The sequence below is a fragment of the Geospiza fortis genome, unplaced genomic scaffold, assembly GCF_000277835.1.
Source record: "Geospiza fortis unplaced genomic scaffold, GeoFor_1.0 scaffold390, whole genome shotgun sequence".
In the NCBI taxonomy this organism is placed as follows: Eukaryota; Metazoa; Chordata; class Aves; order Passeriformes; family Thraupidae; genus Geospiza; species Geospiza fortis.
Genome location: NW_005054501.1, coordinates 1,024,047 through 1,049,227, shown reverse-complemented (window position 1 = coordinate 1,049,227; position 25,181 = coordinate 1,024,047). Strand labels below are relative to the sequence as shown.

The 25,181-nt window shown below is 39.5% G+C and overlaps 1 protein-coding gene across 1 annotated transcript in view; it reads right to left on the bottom strand.

The window, feature by feature from the left end:
• Window positions 1-25,181, bottom strand: part of PCNT (pericentrin) — a 70,829-nt gene that overhangs the window by 29,144 nt on the left and 16,504 nt on the right. The window contains 22 exon segments of the mRNA XM_031063397.1: window positions 1-34; window positions 461-690; window positions 4,825-4,968; window positions 5,430-5,592; window positions 6,865-7,091; window positions 7,537-7,751; window positions 9,051-9,202; window positions 9,749-9,895; window positions 11,513-11,677; window positions 12,653-12,886; window positions 13,511-14,087; window positions 15,198-15,664; window positions 16,574-16,812; window positions 17,699-17,915; window positions 18,463-18,550; window positions 18,790-19,054; window positions 20,672-20,704; window positions 21,619-21,730; window positions 22,260-22,396; window positions 22,992-23,166; window positions 23,341-23,399; window positions 25,160-25,181. The exon segment at window positions 1-34 is cut by the window's left edge and continues 89 nt beyond it; the exon segment at window positions 25,160-25,181 is cut by the window's right edge and continues 249 nt beyond it. Of these exon segments, the coding sequence (XP_030919257.1) occupies window positions 1-34; window positions 461-690; window positions 4,825-4,968; window positions 5,430-5,592; window positions 6,865-7,091; window positions 7,537-7,751; window positions 9,051-9,202; window positions 9,749-9,895; window positions 11,513-11,677; window positions 12,653-12,886; window positions 13,511-14,087; window positions 15,198-15,664; window positions 16,574-16,812; window positions 17,699-17,915; window positions 18,463-18,550; window positions 18,790-19,054; window positions 20,672-20,704; window positions 21,619-21,730; window positions 22,260-22,396; window positions 22,992-23,166; window positions 23,341-23,399; window positions 25,160-25,181 (4,102 nt within the window).

Here is a 25,181-nt window from a genome sequence, read left to right as displayed (position 1 = left end):
CATCGCGTTCATGTTCCCTTTTTTTGGCTTGTTTCTGTTAATCCAGCCAGAGAGAATCAAAATATTTTTGAAGATTTCATTACAATCTTGAGTACAAGAATAATTGGGGTTTGTTTTTGTGGGGGAGAAAAAATTATTAACTTATTATTAATAATTAATCAGCATATCTGAAAGCGTATCTGCAGTGATAGGGAAATAAAAAGAGAAAGCACCTTTTTGACTACAACATACATGTAAACTACAATTATCATTTAATAAAAAGGAAAAATTATCCTGCAATACTACAAAAACTGAATTGAAATTTTACCTTTTTTTTTTTCTTTAATGAGACTAGAACACCAAGGTCTTAATTTCAACCAAAACAGAAAACAGAGCCCATTTTGGGAACCACTTTGCCTGGCTCAAACGAGGATGAGAATTTACCACCTCCAAACCCACGGAAACGTGGTTTCTTACTTACATCCATGAACTGCCGCTGGTTTTTGAGCTGTTTTTCAAGAACTTCAATTTGCTGTTTTAATTCAGTAATCTCCAGTAACTTTGTAGCCAGGTCTTGGTTACTTTGCAGCTGCTCTTCCAGTTCCACCTCCAACACCTTCATCTGAGAGCGTAAATTGGAATGGTCCTTCTCTGCCTGACACTGAAGTTCAAGCTTCTCCTTTGACAAAAATTCTACTTCCTTGAGTAGCCCTGAGTAAGAACACAAAAATAATAAAAGCTGTCAGTGGAGGGTACAAAAAGTCAAATATTTCAGATGAGCTTAAATGTGGGTATTTTGGACACCATCAAAACAAATAAATATATTTATTGCTGAGGTGGGCTGTAAGAGACATCCTAATACTGCTCTACCCTAAATCCTTGCCACCCTTCTGTCCCAAATCTCTCCTTAATCAAGAATTCTCAGTTCCTTTAAACTTTGATGCCAAGATCCTCCTTGACCTATCCAATATCCACTCTTGGGCTGGTTTCTCCATGACTCCTGCCTTGTGCCACGCTGGATACTGCTGCTGCCCTCTATACTGGTGAGGCAGCACCCTGAACATCTTTCCAGTGGCCACTGGTACCCAGCCTGACCCTGAAACCAACTGCTATGGAAAAACAAAGTCAAAGTTACTGTATTTCTCTGAACCTGAGTGGGGATTAAAACCCAGAGAAAAATCATGCTTACAGCAAATCAGTCCAGCCCTGAGGTTATAAAGGAAAGAAAACACCTGGGAAAAAGATGGCAGATATTTTCCCTATGCAGACTGCAAAAGAAATACCAAAAAGGGAAGTGTACATATCTGAAATTATTCAAGTTACCAAGAGTTAATTTACAGCTACAAACTGCATTTTCAATCAGCTGGATGCACTGAATACACTGTTTAGGAGACCAAAACTGAAGACTTTACTGTGAACACTTGGAGAAAAGCTACTTTAATTCTGAATATAGTTAGTAATTGAGCATGAAAAGAAACCTGTCTATTTTGTATTAAAGCAAGGTCTGCAAGAGTTTGTGATTTTACTTTTCAAATGTTCTGTTACTTATCTCAAATGTTTTTGGTGACAAGTTAAAGGTAAGTCTGTGATGCAGCAAGGACCCTAAGAAATGATCCAGCCCAATTTCCAGAAGACAATTCCCTTTTTGAAGTACGACCAGTACAATGCACGTGATTTCTGACCTAATGTCATTACAAGGTGCTATTACAAAAAGCTACCACAGCCTACCTACAACATTTTTTCTAGGGCTTCATTATCCATAGATATTTAATGACATTTCTAGACCCTTGATACTAAACAAAAAACCATGAAAATTTCCATGTTCATGTGTAAAAAAAAGTGTGACAGGCTTGGAATAATGCAACAATATTCACACTACACATTGGGGAAAATGTCACCACAGTGAGGATAATGGGAAATAATGTGAAGAGTCTGTGAATTCATGGGCTCTGGAAATCAAAATGCCAGACAAAGAAAAACAAGGAAAGTTTGGGACACAAACATGGACTACATGAGCTCCTGAGCTCCACAGCAATCCTGTTGTGGATTACAGTTACACTCCGACTACATTTCACTCCAAGCACTAATTATAGCCCATGTAATAACCACACTGCAATCACTGGGACACACTCCCTACTTTTTATTTATTTTTAAATAAATATCACAAGTTCATTTGGTTGTGGATGTAACTCAGGCTCTGGCAGAATGCATGAAGTGAAGACTCTGCCCTAATTCCTCTCCCAATCCCCTTGGAGCTGTATTGTACATATCATCTATTATCTGTATCACATAATGCAACAGGAAAAAACCCCCACAAAACCCAACAATACCTAAATTCTATTAGGACATGAAATCCCAGCCATAGCTGCATGACAGAGAATGACTTTTGCCAAGCAGGAGATGGGAATAATGTGAATAAAATAGCACTCTATAGTGTATTTACTAATACACGGTGCAGAGAGGAGGGCAAGGTGAAGTGCTAGAGATATTTATGATGCTAGAGATATTTGGGCACCCAGAGGAAGGTCATGGATTCAGACTGACCCTGAGAGAAAAGAACTGGCATTTGGGAAAACAAGCACCAGAATTTTGCCTGCTAAATCCTAAGAAATATTGTTGATGGCTCCTTTTTTAGCTTCCAAAGGAACACCAGTGCTTTATGAGGAACAAAATACTGATTAGGTAACACTGACCTACACAGTCACAGTCACCTCCTTAGACAGAAATGCAAATTAATTGAAAAAAATAATTAGGCAAGCAGATTTTACCTGGAATCAGCAGTATTTCATAGAAAGCAGCTATCAAATTTTGGCAACCTCTAAACTCAATCTTTCTTACAAATTAAAAAAAAAATTTTTAAGCACATGTTCCCTAAGTGTATAAATGGGATTTCAAGCAACACACCAACAGATCATCAGCTCACAGATTTGTTTCTTTGTAGAGACAAATCTATTTCATTAATGCTACTGCACATCATGCAATTCCCCTTGGAAAAGGCCCCAACACACTCCTTCCCACTCCCCAGATCATTAGCAAATGCCAAGCTCCATTCCAAAAGAGTTTTAATTAGCAAGGCCCTTCTACTCACATTAGTACTCCACATGAAAACCAGGAGATGTCAGCTTTTCAAGGAATAAGCCCATGTCAATCAGCTCCAAGCAATATGATTTAGATCTATCATGTTTTCCACATACTACAAACAATTCCAAACCTGAGGAAAAGTACTACAGATGGCTGGGGTGAGGGAAGGGGGATGGATTTCAGGACTTGGCCCTTGCAGCAAAAGTAACTGTTCAAGTTCTAAGGAGCTGCTGGCAGGAGCTGGGCTGCAGCTCCTGGGAGAATGTCAATCCCAAAATACACCATAACCAACTCTGCTCTACAGAGGGCAGCAGCAAATTGCAGGACAGTGAGGTGGACACCAAAAATAGGTTAAATTAAAAATAGTGTTTGAGGGAGATCTGAATGGACAGAAGGAATAAAGATACAGTAATGGGTAAGAAAGCTCAGTGCAGCTTTTTGACTCTAACAGGAATTTACCTACATAACTTTTTATTCACCTGAGTGATTTGGTTTACTCAGCCCACACTCTCTGGAGAAAAGAAAAAGTCCAAAAACAAGAGACTGCAAATGCAAGAATCTATGAATATATACATGTGTATAAATAAAATGAATCTAAAAAAGAATAGGAGAATTAGATTTTGAGTAGAACACAAAATAATCATGTCAACTATGAATTTATCAGATCGAAATGTTCACCACTCAGGAGTTAAGTATGCAAACTTCAGTTCAGGAGGAAAAAACATTTCTCTTTCAATTTATCATCTACAAATTTGACTACAGCCCTTGCCTTCCAAAATTAGTGCATAACTCTAAGGATCCTTCCTGCTTATTTCTGGTTTCTTGTTTCATTTCTTTACTAGCCTTCCCTACCATTCTGCTTTTTTTTTTTTCATTTTGACCTATCAATCCATTCAGTTACATTTCTCTCATCTCCCTTAGATGTCCTTCAGTTCTTGCTGTACTTTTTTTAGCTCAGTTTTATGTCACCTCAAATATTTTTCTGTTTCCTCTCCCTTCTTTAACTTAATTTACTCCTTTTGACAGCTGACTTGGTATCACTAGAAGCTCACAGCCAGCTTGCAACGTACTCCATACCCTCAAAAAAAACCAAAGCTGGCAAAAAAAAAGACAACGGCACAATGCACTTCAAGCCTGATGGCAGCAAAACATCTTTGTCCCTTCAAATAGTCATTATTAGGAATATTCCTAATTTTGCATCAAAGAAGTCATAGCTTTTTATGGCCAAGATACTCATAAACCCAGTAACCTGTCAGGCCTAATTATTAAGTACTATTCCTCATTGTTAAAATAAAATAAAAATTATCAATTCATTCAACTCAGCGTTACAGCAACACAGCAAGAAAAAAAAAAATCCACACTTGTCATTACAAACCTGAACCTTCTTTTTGTGCTACATTAGCAACAGGTGTTCCTAGAAATCAAAACACAGACACATGGACAGGATGAACAGAGAGGGCATTGTGATCCATTTTATCTTCTAGACCACCAAAAACACGTATGGAATACAGAGAAGGGTATGGAATACAGAGAATGCCAACCTTTAGGCATTTCATCTTTATTGTGCTCCAAAGCACCTGAAGACCTTGATCCATGTCTGTAGAGCTTTCTGCCTTTACAGCAAGACCCTCTCACCTGTGTACCAGTCTGAGCTGCTCATTAGGTCATCGAGCCAACCTCTGATCCATGACAGGAGGACACTGCCATGTGCTCTGAGTGCAGACAACTTTGTTTTAAGTTAAGAATGTTGTACTCTTTACTCACCAAGAATTGCCTGCTCCTGGGTGAGCTCCTGGAAGCGTTCCCTCATGTTCTCCAGCTCCACAACAAGACGACGCTCAGACTCCTCTTTCAGGTTTAAGGCCTCTTCTAAAGCAGCTTTTTCTGCAACGTAGCCTTCAATAATGCCTGGAAGCCAAATCAGAATGCAAACAAAGCCATAGACAAACTCATCTATTGGGAAAAAGCAGCTTGAAAACATGACCAAACAATTTTTGCCAAGCAATGAAAAAGTGACATAAAAAGGAACAAGGTGATTTATCTTTATACTGTAGCTAGGCTTTTGAATATCTTAAGGAATAAAATGTAATAGTTAATGTGTTCTAAGATTATCAAGATTTTATGAGGCTGACACATCACAAAGTGTCTCCATATCTGTAGGATTCAAATGGGGATCATTAAGCTTTGATGGCCTGGGATGAGCTTACAACACATATTCTGCTAAGGGATGATGTTTCAAGAAAGGGAATCTCCAGAAAGTAAGATCAAATATTAGATTTAGAGCCTAAGAAATCCAGGAAACAGAAAGCACATAACAGATGTTGGGAGGAACAAGCTGTGAGTAAATGACACTGCAATCCATTTCTTACCCTCTGCCTTATGGAGCTCTAGTGCCAGCTGGTTCTTGGCCTCACTCTCCTCACTGAGGCACTCCATCAGCTCCTGGTGCTGGCTCACCACCTGTGCCGTCTCCCGACTGCGGCGGCTGAACTCCTCCTCAAACTGGGCGTGGTTTTCATGCATCTTCTCCAGCTGCAAGTGGAGAAAATTGCCCCAGCATCAGACCTCACATGCAAGGTAATAATACCAAAGACATTTTCAAAAAACTCAAATTTTAAATAACATTTATGCATTAAGGTCCAAATTTTCAAGTTTCGTTTCTACACTAAGCTGACTTTGCCCAAAACCTCTGGACACTTGGGTGAATCCCTGTGCTTGCATACCAGTATTTTTGGCACAAGCCTTGCTTAGGAACATAAATTTCTTCACTATGCACAAAAAAGAAATACCTCCCTATTGCCTAATTGCTTAGCTTGACACTTCCTGAGCCACTTCAAACTCAAAGCATCCTTACACTTAAATTCTTCAAGAGATTCAGTCATGTCTAATAGAGAGTGAAGTCCATATATCATCAGGTTTCCAAGGAACACCCCCAGCAAGCAAAGTATGCTGGATCACAGCTGAAGAGGGTCACCTAGAACCCAGATCTGCCACGGTTTGGGCAAGTGCTTTAACCACAAGTTAGCTATGTCTCAGTGGAAGCATCATCAGTGCCTAATAGTAAATTTATGCACCTCATTCTAGGTGGGGGTTTTTGAAGATGGTGAATATAAATTTCAGACAGGCACATAGCTCTGGGTTTCACAAAATATCCAATGAGTAGATGAATTTCAGAAATGCCTTTCCCCTTCCCATCTTCACTTCAATTAGGGACCTTCTTACCCAACATACTAATTATTGTCACACTAAGTTAAATCTTCAGATGTATACAGTGCTTGTGAATCTACCCCAGATGTGCAGTCTAGACACTGCCAAACTCAGTATGGAAATAGTGCATTCATAGAAGAACTTGAGTAAGTGCATCTCCTTTTGTCACAATTAAAGCAGTAAATAATTACAAGGACTTTTTTTTGCTGCTATCTACACATTCCCCAAGCATTTTAACATTGGACTGAGTTTTCCTGAACCTGCTTATCAGTGTTGAAAAGGCATCAGTGTGAAGTGTGATGAAACCCCCTCAAAAAAACTCCTGGTCCCCTGAAGTTAGCAAGTGAATTTACAATCTCAATTTAAATCTACTTAAGGTGACCAATCCATTGCCTTCCCACAGGCTCTGTTAAAAGGTTAAACACACAGCCTTAAAACTGATTTCACATTTCCAGTGTTATACACAAAATCATGGAATGGTTTGATTTAAAAGGGACCTTTAAAGACCAGTTAGCTTCAAACCCCTGCCATGAGCAGGGACATCTTCCACCTGACTAGGTTGACTCTAGATCACTTTTAAAAGATTGAAAGCTTTACTTGTTTAGTTGACTCTGTAACCAGTTCCAGAAGTCTCTCCACCGCAGTGCGCAAACGATGACAAATTTTCAGTATTGCTTCTTCACTTTCACACGCCAACTCTGGCTTTGCAAAAACACTTTCACATAAGTATTGGCTCAACTCAGACACCTCATCAGTCCCTGGAGACAGCTGGTTGTCTTCTGTGAGTGTCTCATCAAGCAGCTCCTCTGCTGCAAACAAGGAAGCTATTGGAAAACACAGTAAAGTGATAGCTAGCCACAAAAGTGGTCACACATGACTGACATCAGGCAGTGACATGGACCTGGACATGCACCGCAAGATGGAAACTTGGACCCATCAGCAATTCAATTTTGAAAAATCATGAGGGTTTTTCACAAGGTTTGGCAATCTTGTGCTGTACATCAGGACCTGGAACTGCGCCTTCACCAAGTCCATCTTTCCTGCCCCATGATCTACCCAAGCTTTTCTAACAACCCTGTAGTAGCTGCACTATTAAAAGAATTAAACTGAGAGGACACTGGTAGACACTATCTTAAGTGTGGACCAGCTTTGAAAGACAAACACTGCAAAAAGAGATAGTCTCTGATCTTCATCCATACAAAAGGATATGAAAAGGCAGTTTTCAAGAATATGAATTGACTACATCCAGGTTTGCTGATTTGTACTCACCTTTTTCTAGGTGATGGTTTTCTTTGGCTTTGAAATACTGCATGAATCCCATTTCTTCCATAACACTCTGAGCTTCTTTAGAATCTCCAGAAGCCAGACTGTCATCAAGGCAAAGACCAATCTTGCTACAAATAAGGTCCTCAATAACTAGGGTGGCCTTCACCACTTCCATAAGCAGCTTCAAAACGTGCTGATAAGATTCACGCAGTTTTTCCCTAGAACAAAAACATTTTGAACGTTTGAAAAATTGCACACACTTTATTTGAAAGACACTTTGAACCTACTGTAAACCTGACAGTCTAAAATGGGTATCTGCCATGGTTGGGCAGTTATCAGTGAACATCACTCAGATAACTCACAAAACCCAGGTCATTTTTAAAGAGTTGGCACAGCTGATGCCTTGTCAAGGCTGACCTAGAACACAGACTAGACTGAGCTAAAGAATAAAGTAGGGATTTATTAAAAGGCCTCAGTGGATGCATCTTGGGAAGCACAAGAGCCCAGCCAGGGCTACACCCAAGATGAACCAAAATGGATGACTGGTCACAAGGTCTCTCACTTTTATAAGTTCTGGTCATTTGCATATTGGAGTTAATTGTCCAATTATAGCTTGAGGTTAGGAAGTCTCATCCTTCTTGTTTTTCTCTCTTCAGTCCATGTTGTTTATGCTCTTGGGCCTGAGATTTGGATCATTTGTCCTTAGTCCCAAGCTAGAGAAGGAATTGTTTTGTCTCCCTACTCTGTGAAGAGAGCTCACCATCCCTTAATATGAAGCTCAGAATTACACACTAAAGCAGTACAGAATCTGAAAAACAAAAGCTAAAACCTGAGGCATCACAGCAAAACACCTTTGTCATCTCCACAGTTAGATCACACTACAGTCACAAGCATCTCAGCCTTCCATAGCTGTGGAAGCACCACCAAGGATGACACTACTACAGCAGGAGGAGCAAGGAGTCTACTACCACAGTATCAGTGACATCAAAATAACTAGAGGGTGTTCTGGCAGACCTGACAACAAAAACTCTACTTATGAAAATACTTTATTCTATCTATTTCTATTGATGAAAATATTTCAGTTTTAAGATTAACACTAAGCCAGTTTCTGAAAGATGAGAGAGGGAATTCTTGAAGCTTATTGAACATGACAGCTTCTCTAATCCCCATGACATGTCAAACCAATCCACTCCCTCTGAAAGCCTCTTGGTCACAGAACCTCTCTCCATTTTTTTAGATTTTTCCAAGAATAGAGACAGCAGAAACCCCAAAACACCAAAGTCTTCATCATGCTGAAAGAAAAAGAGCAAGAAAAAAAACCCCCAACTTGCTCTTAATGTCAGAATAGGTTGATAATTAAAAAAAACACAAAATAATTTGCAAATAAAAGCAATATATCATCCTCCAACATTACTATTCTGAGCTGGCTTAATTTTGCCTAGTTATTGATTTAAGAGAAGTGAGAAAACAAGCAAATAGAAAAGCAGTAAGCATTATGTAACCAAAGCTGAACAAACCTTTCCTCCTTGGAGTGCTCAATATCAGACCTCAGCAAGGCCACCAAATTTTCTCCTTCTTGGTTTTCCCTGCCCTGCCACTGAAGGAGTGCCTTCAGTTCAGAGTTGGTCTCCCCTATTTCATGCTTTAAGGAGGCCACTTTCTTCTCCAGCTGTGGAAGTACAGTAACAACACAACAAAGTCAACAATTTCACCTAAACTTTGCTTTATAAACTCTACTTGAAAACAGCTTTCTAGAAAAATTACTTCTCTCCTTATATTTATTTTTTCAGATGATACCTATACCAGACTAAAACATATGATTTTACATAAATAAAAACACATATTTGTATGTGTACACCTACCCCCATCTCCAGATTTTGCTGCCAAACAAATTACTGCCATTGTCACAAACTGTCTCATCAGTAAACTAGCAAAGAAGTCAAACTATCTATTTGGGAGAAAACTGTCAAGACAGAAAAGCATTCTGCTCCCATGCCAACATCCTCAACCCTCATCAAGTCCTACAAGAAGAGCTTGAAAGAGTAAGGCATTCCCATTCAGGAAATTCTTAGTGTTACTCTGTTTCCCCCTAGTCTAACATACCACAAGAATTCTACCTGCAGTCCCTCTATACACATTGAGGCAGAGAGCCCTGTGCTAAAATATAGCCCCAAAAGCACACTTAAAATCAAGGTTTAAAGTATTTTCTCCATACCTGGTTAATTATTGCTGCTCTTTCCTGCAGCTGGGCTGATAACACTTCTTGTTCCTTTTGGTGAGCAGCCTGTGCCTTCTCCCTCTCCTGAATCAACATCTGCTCCTTGTCATGTAGTGATGACTTTTTTTCAGCTTCAAATTCTTCCTGCAGAAATCACATATACTTGGATTTACTGAGAGAAGAAAAAAAAATGCCCAAACACCACCATCCTCCCAAAAAACCTCAAAAATCCCCTGTATTTTTCCTGTATGCTTTAGAAGTACACATTTTGCCTTTCAGAATAATAAGCAGTAACTTACACATCAACACTTCCAAACCAACAAAATTATGCTGAAACTGTGATCAAAATCAAAAATAGTGTGGCCAGCAGAGCCAGGGCAGTGACTGCCCCTCTGTACTCAGCATTGATGAGGTACAATTTTACCTATGAACACCAATATAATACACCAATTTTTTACATTGGCAAGTCAAGAAAACAGTTTTTCCCCATGGCAAGAAATAAGATTTCAGAGCAGAAGACCTGCAGTCACCCAAGGTGACAGGGATCCTTTGCAGAAGACTGAGACAGTCTTTGCCCCATGCTCTAGAAGTTAGGAAGGTAAAAATGGGCTGACACAAAGGGGTAGGATGACTTTCCTTGATCTAGAACATGGCATTTGTGGACAAAATCGCTGAAGCAGCCTGCTTGTTTTTCTCAGAAACACTCAGAGAGTTAAGTCAGAGCAGAGAGAGCAATTCTGAATACCTCAAATCTGCTAGGGAGGCAGAGGGAAGAAACCAAGGGAACAGGCTGGCATGAAGAAAACTGCATAAGCAGCACAGGGGAGTGGGAAGAGAAAGGCTTGCTGTAAAAACCTATACCAGCCCACAGCACAGCTCAGTCTGACACTGCAAGGAGATCCAGCCAGTCTCTTCTGGGACAACACACCGGTTAGCAAGTACATAAGGCAAAAAAACCTAGCTGAATCCACAGACAGCTGCACCAGCAAGTGAAATTTCTGGTGTTGCAAATGCTAATTAAAGCAGCATAAGAGCAAAAAGCAGGGATCATCTCTGGAGTTTCTGCATTACCCTCAGTCCAGCCCCAGCTTCTGGGGTTCAGCTGAGGACAGCAGTGCCAAATATACCTGCAGCAGCTTTTCAGGACACACTTGTGCCCTCTGTCTCAACAGACAGCTGCACCAGCCAGAGAGAGGTCAAACACTGATCAGGACGACACAGAGGGCCAGAGGCAGGGAACATCTCGAAAATGCTTATCGTGATGTAAACACGAAAGCAGAGATCAACAAGAGTAACAACAAAGTATCTCAGACAGAGCTCACTGCCATCACAGAGTGGGTAAAAGCTTAGATAATACTGAATATTTTGCCACAAAGACACAGTATGTGCAGTAGATGTGGGATGATACAAGGGCACAGTCTCTGCAGACACTAAGAAGAAAAAGTCTCAAATGACAAACTGCACATGTACACAAGGAATGGTGCTTAGAGCATGCTCCACTGATTGTTTTGGTTTTGGCTAAAGGACACCTCATATCCAGTTCAGGACTTGAAGACAACCCTGAGGTAAAGACAACTGCTCACAGAACACTGCTTTATTTCCAATGCTGTTTTTTTAGTTCTAACACTATGAAGCATGGGAGAGATCTTGCTCAGACTCCATTTTAGAGGCTGAAGAACAAAAATCTTACACCAAATGCTCTTTTTTCAATGCAACACACTCCCAGTGCTTACTCAGGAGAGCATTTTGACCAGAGCCTACCTTCAGCTGTGCAATTTGCTGTTCCAGCAGCAACTCTGACTGACACTTCAACAGCTCAATCTCCTCCTGGAACTGGAGCTGCTGCTTCAATTTTACCTCCTCAAATTGAGCCAGAAGAGCTGTTCTCACAGATTTTACTTCAGAAGCTGATGCAGAAGCATACAGCTGCAGACAAGGAAGGAATATAAAATATTTTAGCCACGGTCTTAGAATTAAGGAAAAAATGAAACCAAACCAAACCCATCAAGCTAAACCAAATTCTGAAGGGTACATTCACAATCCTCAAGGTCATACAGGGCTGCTGTCTATCATCATGCTGAGTATAGAAAAAAAAAGCATGTTGATAAAAATAGATAAGCAACCAGGCATTAGGTATCAAGTATCTCCTGTATTCATGAGACCATCAGGTCAGACTAACAAAGTATTCCTGACTTGCTCTTTCCAACAGACACTTCTCCAAAAGAAATAAAAAAAAAAAAAAAAAGAGGAAAGAGGGGGAGAGAAACACAGGGAGAGCATATTTTGTTAAGGTGTGATTTCCCTTGTTCAAATGGGAGCAAGCATTACACATCTCTATTTAATGCAATTATCCTGGGATACAATAGTGAAAGGTTTGAGAGATTTTTGGTCATCTAGGGGTTTTCTTCCTACTGTTTTCTCTAACAAGAGTCACTGTAGCCATCAGAATACAAATTCTGTTTCTAGGATGATGTGCTTGAAGGTTGAATCACCTAGAGAACCTCCCAGGAAACTAATGAAACTTCCTCCCCAGGCAATCTATTCTTTTAAAAGTGATTTAAGAGTTATTTGGAACATTATAAAATTTTCAATTTAGTAAGTGAAAAAGCAAAAGTTAGTAATATTTTAACTTAATGTGTTCTGTGGTTCTAGCTGGATAAAGCTCATTTTGTTTGTGACTTCTCCTACTATATGAGTGTAATATAACACCAGTGGCTGCTTGCATCTGCACAAGTCAGATTGTGTCCTCTTATTGTGAGCACTATAAAAAAAAATTCCAAAACCATCTAGAGGTTTATTTCTAAGCCTAATAAAGCCTTATTTCTAAGCTTAATAAAACTCAATTTACTTTATGATAAAACATGGATTGTTTTGGGTTTAGGTATTAGCAGCATTCCTGACCTCTTGCTCTCGTTCATGCTGTGCTTTTAGTTTCCCCAGTTCTTCTTCCAGCTCCCTGGAGTACTGTTCCTTATGTTTTCTAACATCTGCCTCGTGAAGATCCTGAAGCTCTTGGAGTGCTTTCCTGTGCCTTCCCTCCATCTGCAACACTTGCTCACGTAACAGATCCAGAGCCAGACGTTTTTCTTCTTCCAGCAACTGCCTCTGATTTCGAAGAGCTGTGTTCAGATCATCCTGTGTAACAGTAATTTAAAAAAGGGGAGGAGAAAAAAAAGAAGTACAATTATCTTTGCAATCCATTTGTCAAGCACATGTCCTGCTGTACCAAAGCTTTTGAAGTAAACAGGAACAATATTGTTTCATGAAGGATGAGCATACATATACATACATATTCTCTAAAACATTTAAATGGGTTTATTTTTCTTATCTAGCAAAAGTTTTGTAAATCCTTCCTTATTTGGAAGGATCTTTAGAGATGTGGCTTAACCTCCAGAACTGCATTTACTTTGGTCTAATCACTTTCTGAAGAATTACACAATGGCTCTACCAAGGAGAGAAGGTCTGAGCCACAAAATGAAGACTCCAATCTTAAACACATTAAAACATACACGTCATTTGTGCCTCTTCCACAAACGATATAGAAAATTCATTAGACTGAGCATTTGGGGCAGGAAGCAACAGATGGATTTAATTTTCAGCTGGGGTTTCCTGTTTCAGCTCATAATATGGCCCCACACAATGTGTCAGTGCTGGCACAAAGAGGTTGTGAAAATATCCCCTGGGAACAAAGGAAAAGGTGATCCCACACAATGTGTCATGAAATTTCACCTCCTATGCCAGGTTTTCTTTCTGACTCACCTTATGAGCTTCTTCTGCTTCAAGAGCCATGGTTTTAAGCTTTTCCATATTAGCAGTAGCTAGCTCAATTTTCAAATTATTCTGGGAAAGCTGAAGTTCTTCAGCATGCTTCAATTTCAGCATCTCAACCTCCCGAAGCAGCTGTGCCTGATGGATTTTATCCTGCTCTTGGAGCTGCTCCCTGTGCTGCAGCTGTAGCTTCTCCAGAGCCCTACAGTGTTCATCTCTTATAGTCTGAATTTCAGAAAGGTAGGAAGACTCCAAGGAATCCAGATTTGATAAGTGTTTAATCTCCAGCTCATCAATTTGGGCCTGATGCTTTGTCTGTAGTTCAGCAACACAACTTTCAAGCTGAATCTGCTGTTTACTTTCCAGTGTAGATTTAAGTGTCTCAATTTCAGCTTGGTGTTTTGCCTGTAAATCAGCTGTCAAAGACAAAATCTGCTGCTTATGCTTCTCCTCTAACTGCTGACTTTGGAGTTCCAGCTCATCCACATGTTTCTCTTTCAGCTTTTGGAGAAGAATCTCTTGCTCAGTTGTGAATTTCTGAGTCATTGCTTTGTGCTCTTCCATAAACCTGTATTATTTCCAAGAAAATTAAGAGACTATTGTCAAAAAAGTCACTGGTTTTTTTTTGAGTAATTGAGCTAATAAATAATAAGCCAAGGAAAATAGACCTCACTTAGTCTTCACAAGTTTTACTTGATGCTTCAAATACAGAACTAAATTCAAAGCAAGCCACAACGATCATTTCATAGCCACATAATTAAAGGTTTCTGCAATGTCACTTGGGAGTAGCTGGTTATTACTAGAGCCACTAGCACCCCTATTAACTTACAAATAAAGAGAAATACATTTGAGAAGTACTGCCATGACAGTATCTCATGGTGTATACACTGCTACATCTCAAATGTGTTGTCTGCAAATAAATGAACTGTCATAACCAACATCTCTAAAAACATCTGGCAAAGACAGACATAAAACCACTGTGGAGGTCTATGTGGAATACTTGGGGGCACCTCCAAACTCAGCTGAGTTCTGCTTAAAGCCTGATGCAGAAAATTTAGTATCTGAAGTACTGCCCTTTACTGCAATCAGTAACTACAGTATTTTTGCATGCAGACACCAATAACTAAAAAAAACCCAGTTATCTAAAAGTTAAGTTACTGCTTTCAGTGCTTTCTTACAGTCATTCTCCAGTCTTGTTCTGTGAACATATTTTTGGGAAGGGAAGAAGGGATAAATTTGAAGCAATGCATGTAAATACCAACAAGTGGTTGTTTACTTCCCTTAATTCACTTGAAACAACAGGTGTAGGAAGGGGAAGAAAAACAGTAGTTCCAGGCATCTAACCAGAACTAAAGAGTACCAAAAGGGGGCCCCATCAACCTTAGCACAAGCTTCATTCACCAGGAAAAGCTTGTATACATTCATTGCAGTTGTTTAAAATCATTCAGAGAATTTTTCCACTTACATATCCTATTACACTTCTCTTTGAAGGCTGGTATATGATTTCCAGCTTTGTTGTACTCCTAGCAGGCAAAACTTGACTACATCTTATTTGCTAGACTAGATGAAATGCCTTTACAGATAGTGCCATCAAGTGACAACCTTGCACTATCACCCATTAAGTCTAAAATAAGACAAAGCAACTCTAACAATGAGTGAACTTGTAAGGGAAACTTACTTGGTTTGTGCTTCCAGGAGTTTCAGTGCACATTCTTCCTGCAGGCAGAGTGTGGCCTTTTCCATTTCGTTTGCCATGAGGGCTTTGGCTGCCTCCAGGTCAGCTTGATATTGCTGCTGAGCTTTCTGCACAGCCTGGGCACCTGCAAGGCTGTCCTCCAGCTGCTGCAAGTTGTTTTGCTGCTCCTTCACCAGCTTCTCCAGCTCCAGAATTTTGGCAGCTTGGTGATCTTGAAGTTGAATCATTTCAGCTTCACGGAGTTCAAACTGTTTTTGTAAGTTCTGCTTCTCAGATTCTGCTCTGGTTTGCAGTTCTGTGTGCAATAGTGATAACTTCTCTTCTGCTAGGATTCTCTGGGCCTCACTTTCACATTGCCATTTCTTCTCTTTTTCTTTGTACAGAGTCTCTATTTTCTGGACTTCTTCTCTTAATTCCTTTTTGTGATCCTCAGCAATTTTACATTTTACCTGTGAAGACAATCATTTAAAAGGAAAAAGAATAAACCACTGAAACCAAACTGAAGTGTGTGAACACTCTCAGGCATTTAAAGTCTGGAAAAGAATAAATTCCTGTAGTGAAGTAACCCTTCCTAATGAAAGTAAGGCTGAAATGACCATTTATAAACTGGCATGGATTAAATTAAATGCATTATTAAGAATTAATTTGGGTTATGAAGATAAGAAAAAATTAAGGCAGAATTCTAGAATTAATATAGTACTCTATATGTTGATTTCTCTTGAGGTCACTTATCTTCTTTTCAGGAGTTCAACTTATACAGCTACGGGCATCTTGGGTGTTTATATTAGGCATGAATAAAAATCCCTTTTAAACTTCTCCTTGTAAAAGCCACATAACAAGCATGTAGCACAAAACCAGAAGCCAAAGCAGCAAATGATTGCTCCATGACAGAAGGCAAAAAAAGACTGTCTCTGGCTTTCTCCAACAGTTTCTAAGCCTGGAAAAATACACATATATCCATGGCTCTTTAAAAAGGGTGGAAAGAGGACTTGATAAATAAGAGCTTCACCCATCTAATTCTCATAAGCATTCAAATATGCAACAATTTAAGCAATGAATTGTTTATTCCAATGAACATTTATTCCAAGTTGATCCTCAGCTGGAGCAGCTGATTTAACATGTAAGAGTGACAGTACCATGTAGGAATGTCTCAGCTCTCAGACTTTGAGGTACAAGAGTCACCCCAAAACAGAAGTGTATTCCAACATTTGTGTCCATCCAGACAAGTCCATTCAAAGCCTTAGCTGCTATCCCCAAACCAGGGACTTTTAAATTCAAGTGCTGCCTCTCCCTCCCTTGGCCTTCCCACCAGGCTGGAGCTTACCCAACTCTACACAAAATTCTGTAGTACAAATTACCTTTTCCATTTCTTCTTTCAGATGCTTTTCATTTTGCTCAGAAAAATCTTTTTGTTTTATAAGCTCTTCCTTTAAATGCCTTATTTCCTCTGAGAGCTCTGCAATGAGCTGTTTCTCAGAGTTGAAGAGAGCAAGCTTGGCTTTGTGCTCTTCCTCCAGCACAGACACTCGCTCAGCCACCTCCACCTCAACCTGACGTGCTACATCTTGAACACTCTGGAGACACAGTTTGGTGATTTCTGGAAAGGAAAAAAAACCAACAAAAGAAAAATCCAAGACAGACAATAAAATGACATGCTGGAATTTATTTTAACAGCTCCTATTGATGCATGGAAATAAAGCTGAATGTTTTTGGCTGTGCAATTTATCAGTAGCCAAGCTAAATACAGGACAAGGAGAACCCCTTAGCTGGATGATGTTATACTCTGTTCCATTTTATCACCATTTTGGGAATTTACCAGCATTAACACACACAGAATAATCATAAAACCTGTGGCAGGACCTCCCTCCTTATCTGCAGCAGCCAGAGGAGTAGACTTTCTTTCTGGGCAATGTAATGGCAGATTTATGGAAGTTTTATCTCCTCTTTTGCACATCATATTTACACAAGGCATTTCACCAGAAGTCAGATGGGACAAATCTCTAAATGTTCTAATTTAAGCCGTTTTAATATCCTCTCAAGTATTAAAAATAAATAATTGAAGATAAGAAATGTAAGTGCAAATTTAAAAAGCTCTACTAATCCTTTTAACCAACATACAGTGGAATACAATTATCCCATGTGTGTTAAAGTAGCTAAGTTATGTATTGTTAGTCCAAATGTTTCTATGACAGGGCCCTTCTAGGCATCAAAAATGGAAACTTGATCAACTCCTTTTAGGAAATGCTCCACAGTTCTACTAGTTTTTCCTACAGAATAAACAACTTCAGGTCACCACATCTTCAGAAGTGAACTCAACGTGCCCATAAGTGCTCAATGAAAGGGATTAACGTCTGTTAAATGTTCCCCAGAGTTGAGGGTAAACTAATAAGTTGAAAACTTCCTCAGATAAGCTTGTTTAAAGAAAACTATAAGCCACACAAGCAGCTTACTGTTTCCCTTCCCAGTATGTCAGGCCATCCTACCTTTAGACTGCTCTTCTGAAAGTTGGGCATGGAGCTGCTCAAGTTCTAAACCATGCTTCCTTTTCAAGGCCTCAATTTCTGTGGCATATTTGTCTGACAGATCCATCTTCATTTTCATCAGGTCTTCTTTATACTGAAGTGCAAGGGAAGATCTCAAGGAGTCCAATTCATGCCTGTGCTGTTCTGTAAGTTGTAGCTGCAAACAGGCAAGTTCTTCCTACAGAAAAAAAGGGTTCAGAAGAGATCTTGAGCTTCTAAGAAACCATGGTGAGAATCTTTCAATGAGAGAAAGGAAAATTCCTTTTCCAAACTCTTAGACAACTTGAAACAAGTTGAGCAAAAATGTTGAGATCTTCAGTTACAGCAAGGTGCATGGAAATAGAGGCATAAATGTAAGAGGGGCCAATTAGCATCTTGGTTTTAAGAGAATAACGACAGGCACAATAACTACCAGCATGATAAAAAAGAGAAACACCACAAATTCTGCCCTGGTGTAGAAGAACTGCTAAGTTCCTTACCCACCACAGGAGAGCCCAAACAGCACATAAAATTACAAAGCACTGTTTCAGCTGTTCTACTCTATAGCCTCTCTGAGGCTCAGAGCGATTTAAAGTTGGTAATTCACAACATTCTTGTCAAAAATAATTAAGCCCCACTAAATACCTACAATTAATTTTCTCTTTACAAGAGCTAGGAATCAGATATCAATTTTCATACAGGTCATGTAAAGAATAGTAGAACTTTTACTATATCAAAAATCCTACCTGTTGTTGTTCAAGTTGTTGGTTTAGCTGATCAAGTGCAACACTTCTCTCTTTCTCAGCAGTCTCTTCAAAAAGTGTGACAGAAGACCTGAGAAAAGGGTTTGAAAGTTTAAGACTGTGATATGTCATGAATCAAGTTATATTTTCTTCATGATTTATGGTGTAGTACTGAAAGTAGGCAAAGAGCAACTGTAACAACTGCTCAGGACCGGGCCATCACCTAATGCTCAATCCCAATAGGTTTAGATGCTGATATCATCTTTTATGCCAAAGAAAAATAAAATGGAAGCATGCTGTCACAAAATGAAAGGAAAAAGAACAGATCACCTGATGCCCCGTGCTTGATCCTGACTCATTTCCAACTCTGGCAGTGAAGAGTCCGTCAGATCTTGAGGCCTCTGATGCAACAAAGTAAATTCTTTTTTGTAGTTTTCCTCAGCAACATTTAATTTGTTTTCAAAATAAAGTCTCATTTGTTCCAATTCAGCTTCGTGCTCCCTGTTTCTCTGCTGAAGCTGCTGTTCAAACTCCTGTTTTAAACACTCTATTTCTTCTACCTGTGATGCTCGAGCCAGGAGCTGCTCTTTTAGCTCTGGAACAGAGGCAAAACCAACACAAGCACTAAGAACACATCTCTTTAGGTCAAGTCATTCTGTGAAGATCAGATTTAGTTGCCAAGTGTCAGTGGTTGAGGAATGGCATTGTCCCATTAGTTTTTCCACTAAAAACACCACAAGCCACCCCCTTCTTAATGAGAGACACAAAAGGCAGAGATGATAGGTTGAGGTAAGAACCTCAATGGAATGGAAATAGCAATGAGATTGGAAAAATGAACTTCTGACAGACAAAAACTCCTTCCTCAGAAGACATTCTCAGTTACACTGCATTCAGAGAAACCATCCTCATGCTAAGAATCAAAATCACCAGCCCACTGTTAGCTCTCCTTGTTTTCTTGCAGCCCAGGACTAAGCTGGTAACAAGCAGAGTCCTGCACTCTGCTTCATCTTCACACCTCCTTGCTGCTGTAGCACCAAGAAGCAATACATTATTCAAGAACATTTAATTTGCTCCAGGCAAAACTACCCAAACAAAATCAAACTGAGCATAAACTGTGCAGAAAACCAAAAATCACAGGAAGAAAATAAAATGATATTTTAGTGATGGTTTGGTACCCATCGTGTGCTCAGAGGCTGAACCGACTGGATTAAAAGAAACAACCAATAAAACAGGAATGCAGCAAAAAGCAGCTACCAAGGCTGGTTCAGCAAGCTGCCCTCCTTCCAGACAGTGAGAACTGCAGCCTTTTCATTAGCCCTCTGGGAGCTTTCTTCCCCACCTTCTGTATTAAAGTAGCAGTAAGATTTAGGAAAGTTAAAAGGTAGGAAAAAAGGAAAAAAAATCTCAAGAGAGATAAGTTTTCCCAATAGCTCAACTTACCAAATAATTCAAGTTAGTTAAATCCCCAAAAAATCAATTGAACAGGGAAATACATTTCAAGAAGAAGGAATTTTTAGAAGTTCCTTGAAAAGAAACAGCTTGCCCAGAGAAAAGCAGTTGCTTATGTTACACAAGAGAAACTCAAGAAAAGTTGATGGAAACAGAGGATGCCATCCAGGAGCAACACAATTGATTGTCACAATGTGGTTTTGTGCAGCAAACCAGAAAATGCACTGGTGGCATGAAAAAATGCTCACAGTGAAAATGCCAACAGAAAGAGTAAGAGAAGAAATAAGTGTTCAAGGCCAGGTTGGATGGGGCTTGGATAGTGGAAGGTGTCCCTGCCCACGGCAGGGGTTGGAATGAGGTGATCTTTAAGGTCCATTCCAACCCAAACCGCTCCATGATTCTGTGAAGTCAGTCCGTGGTTCAAGCCTGCTTCCAAAGGGAGAAGCTGCCAGGCACAGGGACCAGAGGAATCAAATGACAAGAAGTGACACCATCAATGAGGTAGGCAGGGGAAGTCCAATCTGACATAGGTAGGTTTTGCCAAACCAGCAAAGTCTACTAGCACAAAATTAACCCAAAAAAGTGTTTCATTGTTTTGAACTGGCATGGCATTCTTACACCAGAGCAGCAATGCCATCATGCAGCTGCTATGGTTTGAATCCTACCATCAACCCAAATGCATGGCCAAAGCAGCACTCAAATGAAGAGCAGCAGAGTAAAACAAAACACCTTTAAGATCTCACACAGCAAAAGAGATCCTCACCTGGGCCATGGGCCTGCATTCTGGTCTCACCACCTTCATGAAAGATGAAAAGAGAAATGGTCCAAAGAATAGGATTGTGAGTGGTTAGAAACATAGAAAAACATGTGAAATGTTAAAGATTAGGGCTACAGAGAAGAATTCAAGCAAATACTATGAAATGCTATGTACTATAATCCTGTAATACCAAAACAAAAAGATGAAATAGCTAAGGTAAAGTCTGCCTAACAGAAAAAACTACTTATTTAGTGTATGACCAAACCAAACAAAACCCTAATACAATTCAAAAGCTACCTAGAATTATATTATTCAGAAAATCTAAAATACCATTTGAAGTATGTTACATGTGCCTTCTGTTCTAACTACCCCAGCAGAACTCAAAAACCTCATTTTAGAGAACACTGGCAGACTCATGGTCTCTAGGTTTTCTTTTTCCACAGAAGTTCTTTAATTGTTATACATGTCTGTGCATACACATCTAAGACATGTTATATTTTATTTCAAAAGTGTTTGTCATCTCCAACCACTACACTGCAAAATTGGCTGTTTTATTTAATACACCTGGCTCTTCAAGCAGAAATACAAATAGGAGTATGTCACTGCACTGACCAGCATTTTCTCCAGTTTTTAATTACATGATCCTTAATTTGACATTTCAATGAAAAACCTTTCATTTTCACTGAATATTTTTATAGTGTGCAGGAATGGAGTGGGAAGGGAAAAGAAAAGCACAGGAGTAAGTCATACCATGCTTTTTCACACTGCAGAACCTCTCATCTGACACTAACTCACCTCAACCTAGAGACAGATCACAGGGCTACAACCCACTGACACTGTGGCCTTCCTGTGTGTTTCTGGTACACAGTTAAAAGCATTTTGTGTCAATAATGTGTCCTTCTGTATGAAGAAGAGGCAAAAAATAAAATAAAATGTGTCAGTTATGAACATACCACTTAGCTCTTGTCGATTTGCTCGGGTACTGTCAAGCTGACACCAAAGCTGCCTCATTTCCTCTTGTGACTGAACCTTGAGTTGCTCATGCTTGACCTGAAGCTGGTCCAGCTACAAAAAAAAAAAAACCAAAAACATGTTACAACCAAAAAAAACCACCCCACCACAACTTGTTAAACAATTTTGTTCTCAGGGCTTATTTTACACTCAAGAGACACTTCTGTCAGAACTAGGTGGAAACAGTGACAACACCACTCTCTGCTCCTACCAGCATCAGAGATACTGAGTAGCAGCATCTCTTAACTCTTACACCCACTCCTCTGAGAGGGAAGAATTTGTTCCTGATGCCATAAGTATCTTCACTGGCACAAAATAAGGCATTAGCCTGATAAAAATAAAATATGAGAACTATAAAATTAGGATTATAAATATGGATGAAGAGATGGCACAAAGGCAACTACATTCCAAAGGTTTTGAACTCCTGTGCAAACTCCCAGAGTATTTACCTGCATGATGCATTTTGCTTTTGCACTAACATCCCTAAATACAAACAGGTCACCCAAATGATATGTCTGTGGTCTAGTTTTTGTTACATAAAGAGAAATCAGCCACTCTAAACTGCTAAATAAATGTAACTTACCTCCTTCTGAAGATCCTGTTCTTTTTCTTGGCTTTTCATCTTTATGTCTTCTAGGAGTTGATTATGTTCAGCCTGCAACTGTTCTTGTAACTTTGTGATGGCTAACTGGTGTTGCCTCTCCAATTCTATACATTTCACTAAAATTAAAAATTAGTTCTGTTACTCCCTCATCCCAGTTAATGAACAACCTGTACAACTTCTGTGCAATGAAAATAGAAATATATTGTCTCTAGTGTAAGCACTGGCTTTCAGGGAATCACAGAAATGCTTGAACAGTAAAGTATTTGCAAGTCAAACACGTCCATGCACTGCTTTGTTGTTCTCTGCATCCCACACTGTTAGTTAGCCAAGAGACAACCAACTGTTCCATTAAGCCTTAACTACCCACAACCCAAATACAATTTTTTGTTAAAGAAGCTTCTATGAATATTAATCACAGTTTTGATTAACTCAGCAACTGTCAGAACAGGTTTTCAGATAGGAGCAAAACTGCACCTCCCTTTAATATTCACCTTGCATGTCATACTCTGTGGAAGTTGAAATACAACAATGCTATCCAGGTTTTAAACCTTTTTTCATTTACAACCTTGTCTAGACAGTCTCATGCCATTGTCCCAGTTTTTAGATAAGGCTACATAAATACAGCTTGTATTTGCTTTTATACATGTTGTAAAATCACTTAGCTGGGTCTCTGTTCAATAAAACAGCTGCCTTCCAGAGCATGATACTTACTTTTAGATTGCACGTTCTCAACAGAAAGAAGCCCCAGCTCTGCTCTGACTTTTTCCAGATCCATTTCCAGAGATTTCTGCAGTGCAATCATCTCAGCCTGATGTTTTTCACACAACTCCTCACATACATTTTGCAAACGTCTATCAGACTCTAATTCCCAGTCTCTTTTGAGGGTCTAAGAGAGTAAAACATGTATTATATTAAAGCAAACACATTTAGTAAATTAGTGATTTTTTTTCTCCATTTATTTGTCCTTTACAATAAATGTGTAGGAGATCTGGGCCTTGTACCAGCTCTTGTTTCTGAAAGGACCTTTCTTTTTTTCTTGTATAAAGAACAGAATTTGTACCTCTAATGCCTGGACATGCGTCTCTTCCATTTCCAATTCTATTTTCTTTCTCTGGTCAACTGTGAAATAAAATACTAATTAATAAATTTACTTAAAATAGTATTAAATAGTAAGTAGAAATATGGATGAGATGACAATTTTCAACATCAAACTCAGGACTTAAATGGGCAGGCATAGAGCAGGGCAAGATGCTGGGTTCTAAGCCACACCTGCTGTTATATTACATCCCACTAGCTCACTTTCATTTTAGAAAACAAGCATTCTAGAACTTACAGCTGCAAAGACAACTCAGAAAGTAAAGTTCAATTTAATTAGTAAAGGCTGCTTAAGTCTACAGAGAACATGATACTAAAACGAAAAATAACCCTAAAGATATAAATGAATATTGATGTCATTTTAACATTTCACTGCACACCACTATGAGCACAGAAAGTCCAGAAAGACAGAAGGAGTAGCATGCAGCATCAGGTAGGAAACTACAAATTTCTTCTACAAATGTGTAGGAAAAAAGACTGCAAGACAGATGCCACTATCTGCTAAGTTATCACTGACACCAACAGATTCTTCCTTTCCAGTTCCTCCCCTGATTAACTCCAGCTTCTTGTTTGGCCCCTTTTTTGAATTGAAGGAACCCTGTAAAGGCCTATCAGCCACATTGCCTAGACTTATTTGTAATTAATAGTTTACAATATGCAGCCATTATTTCAAGTCTTTCCATGGGAAAGAAAAACTTAGATTAAACTGGTATTAAGTTACATTGGTAAAACACCATTTACCAGCATTGATATTAACAACTGCATCTCGACCTCCTCCTGCTCCCAGATCCCACTGTGCTGTCACTTCACTGCAGTACTGGTGGTAACAAATGGTTTCCTAATTTTAGGTCAAAAAGAGACACCCTTAAATGAATATTTTCTTTGGGAAGGACAACTAGAGGAATGGTTTCTAAGCCTTACTGCAGAGCTTAGAAAGGTGTGATGAGAGTGCAGAGTCTGGCTGGAGGCCTCAATTAGCACTGTTCTCCATGGATCCATCTGAATAAGAGAAAAAACTTCTTTACTGTGAGGGTGACAGAGCCCCATAACAGGCTGTCCAGAGAGGCTGTGCAGCCTTTTAATCTGCAGATATTCAAAACATGCCTGGACACAATCCTGTGCAAATTGCTCTGGGTGAACCTGCTCTAGTAGGGGGTCTGATGATCTCCAGAGCCCTTCCAGCCCAAACAGGCTGTGATTCTGTAAACCTCTTCAGTGAGGTGCTGCAAGATTCACCTTCCTCCAGAAATTCCTGAAGCTCTGCCATACAGGTCAAAAACGGTCTGACCTGCAAAGAGGGAAACTTCCCAAGCAATGCCAAGAGCATCCTCAGCAGGCCTTCAGTATTATGAGGTGCAATTGCCTTCTTGCTTATGCCAAAATACAATCTTACATGAAGTGCAGCTCAAAGGACACCCAGCTACAGGTTCTCACTGAGCCTTTAAGCCCCTTCCCAACACTGACAGGGTAAGCCAGGAAGCATTCACATATCTTCTCAGAAAGATAACAGAGTGCTGACTTAGGGCAAGAAAAACCTTCAAAAACATAAGGGATGAGAGCTATTCTCTGCACTGAACAAGTTCTTTATGAGAACTTGGTGAAAAGCCTCCTGAAAGAAAGTAGTTCAGTTTAGCACTAATTTACAGATGAAGAACAACTAAAGTTTGGTCTGCAGAGCTTCATTTTCATATATAAAACATGCACTCTTGCACATGGCAGTCCTGCCCATATTAGAGGTAACACCAACTGTGACTCACAGGCCAGTTCTACACCAAGACAGGAACCTGTGGAGGAAGAAAACACTTA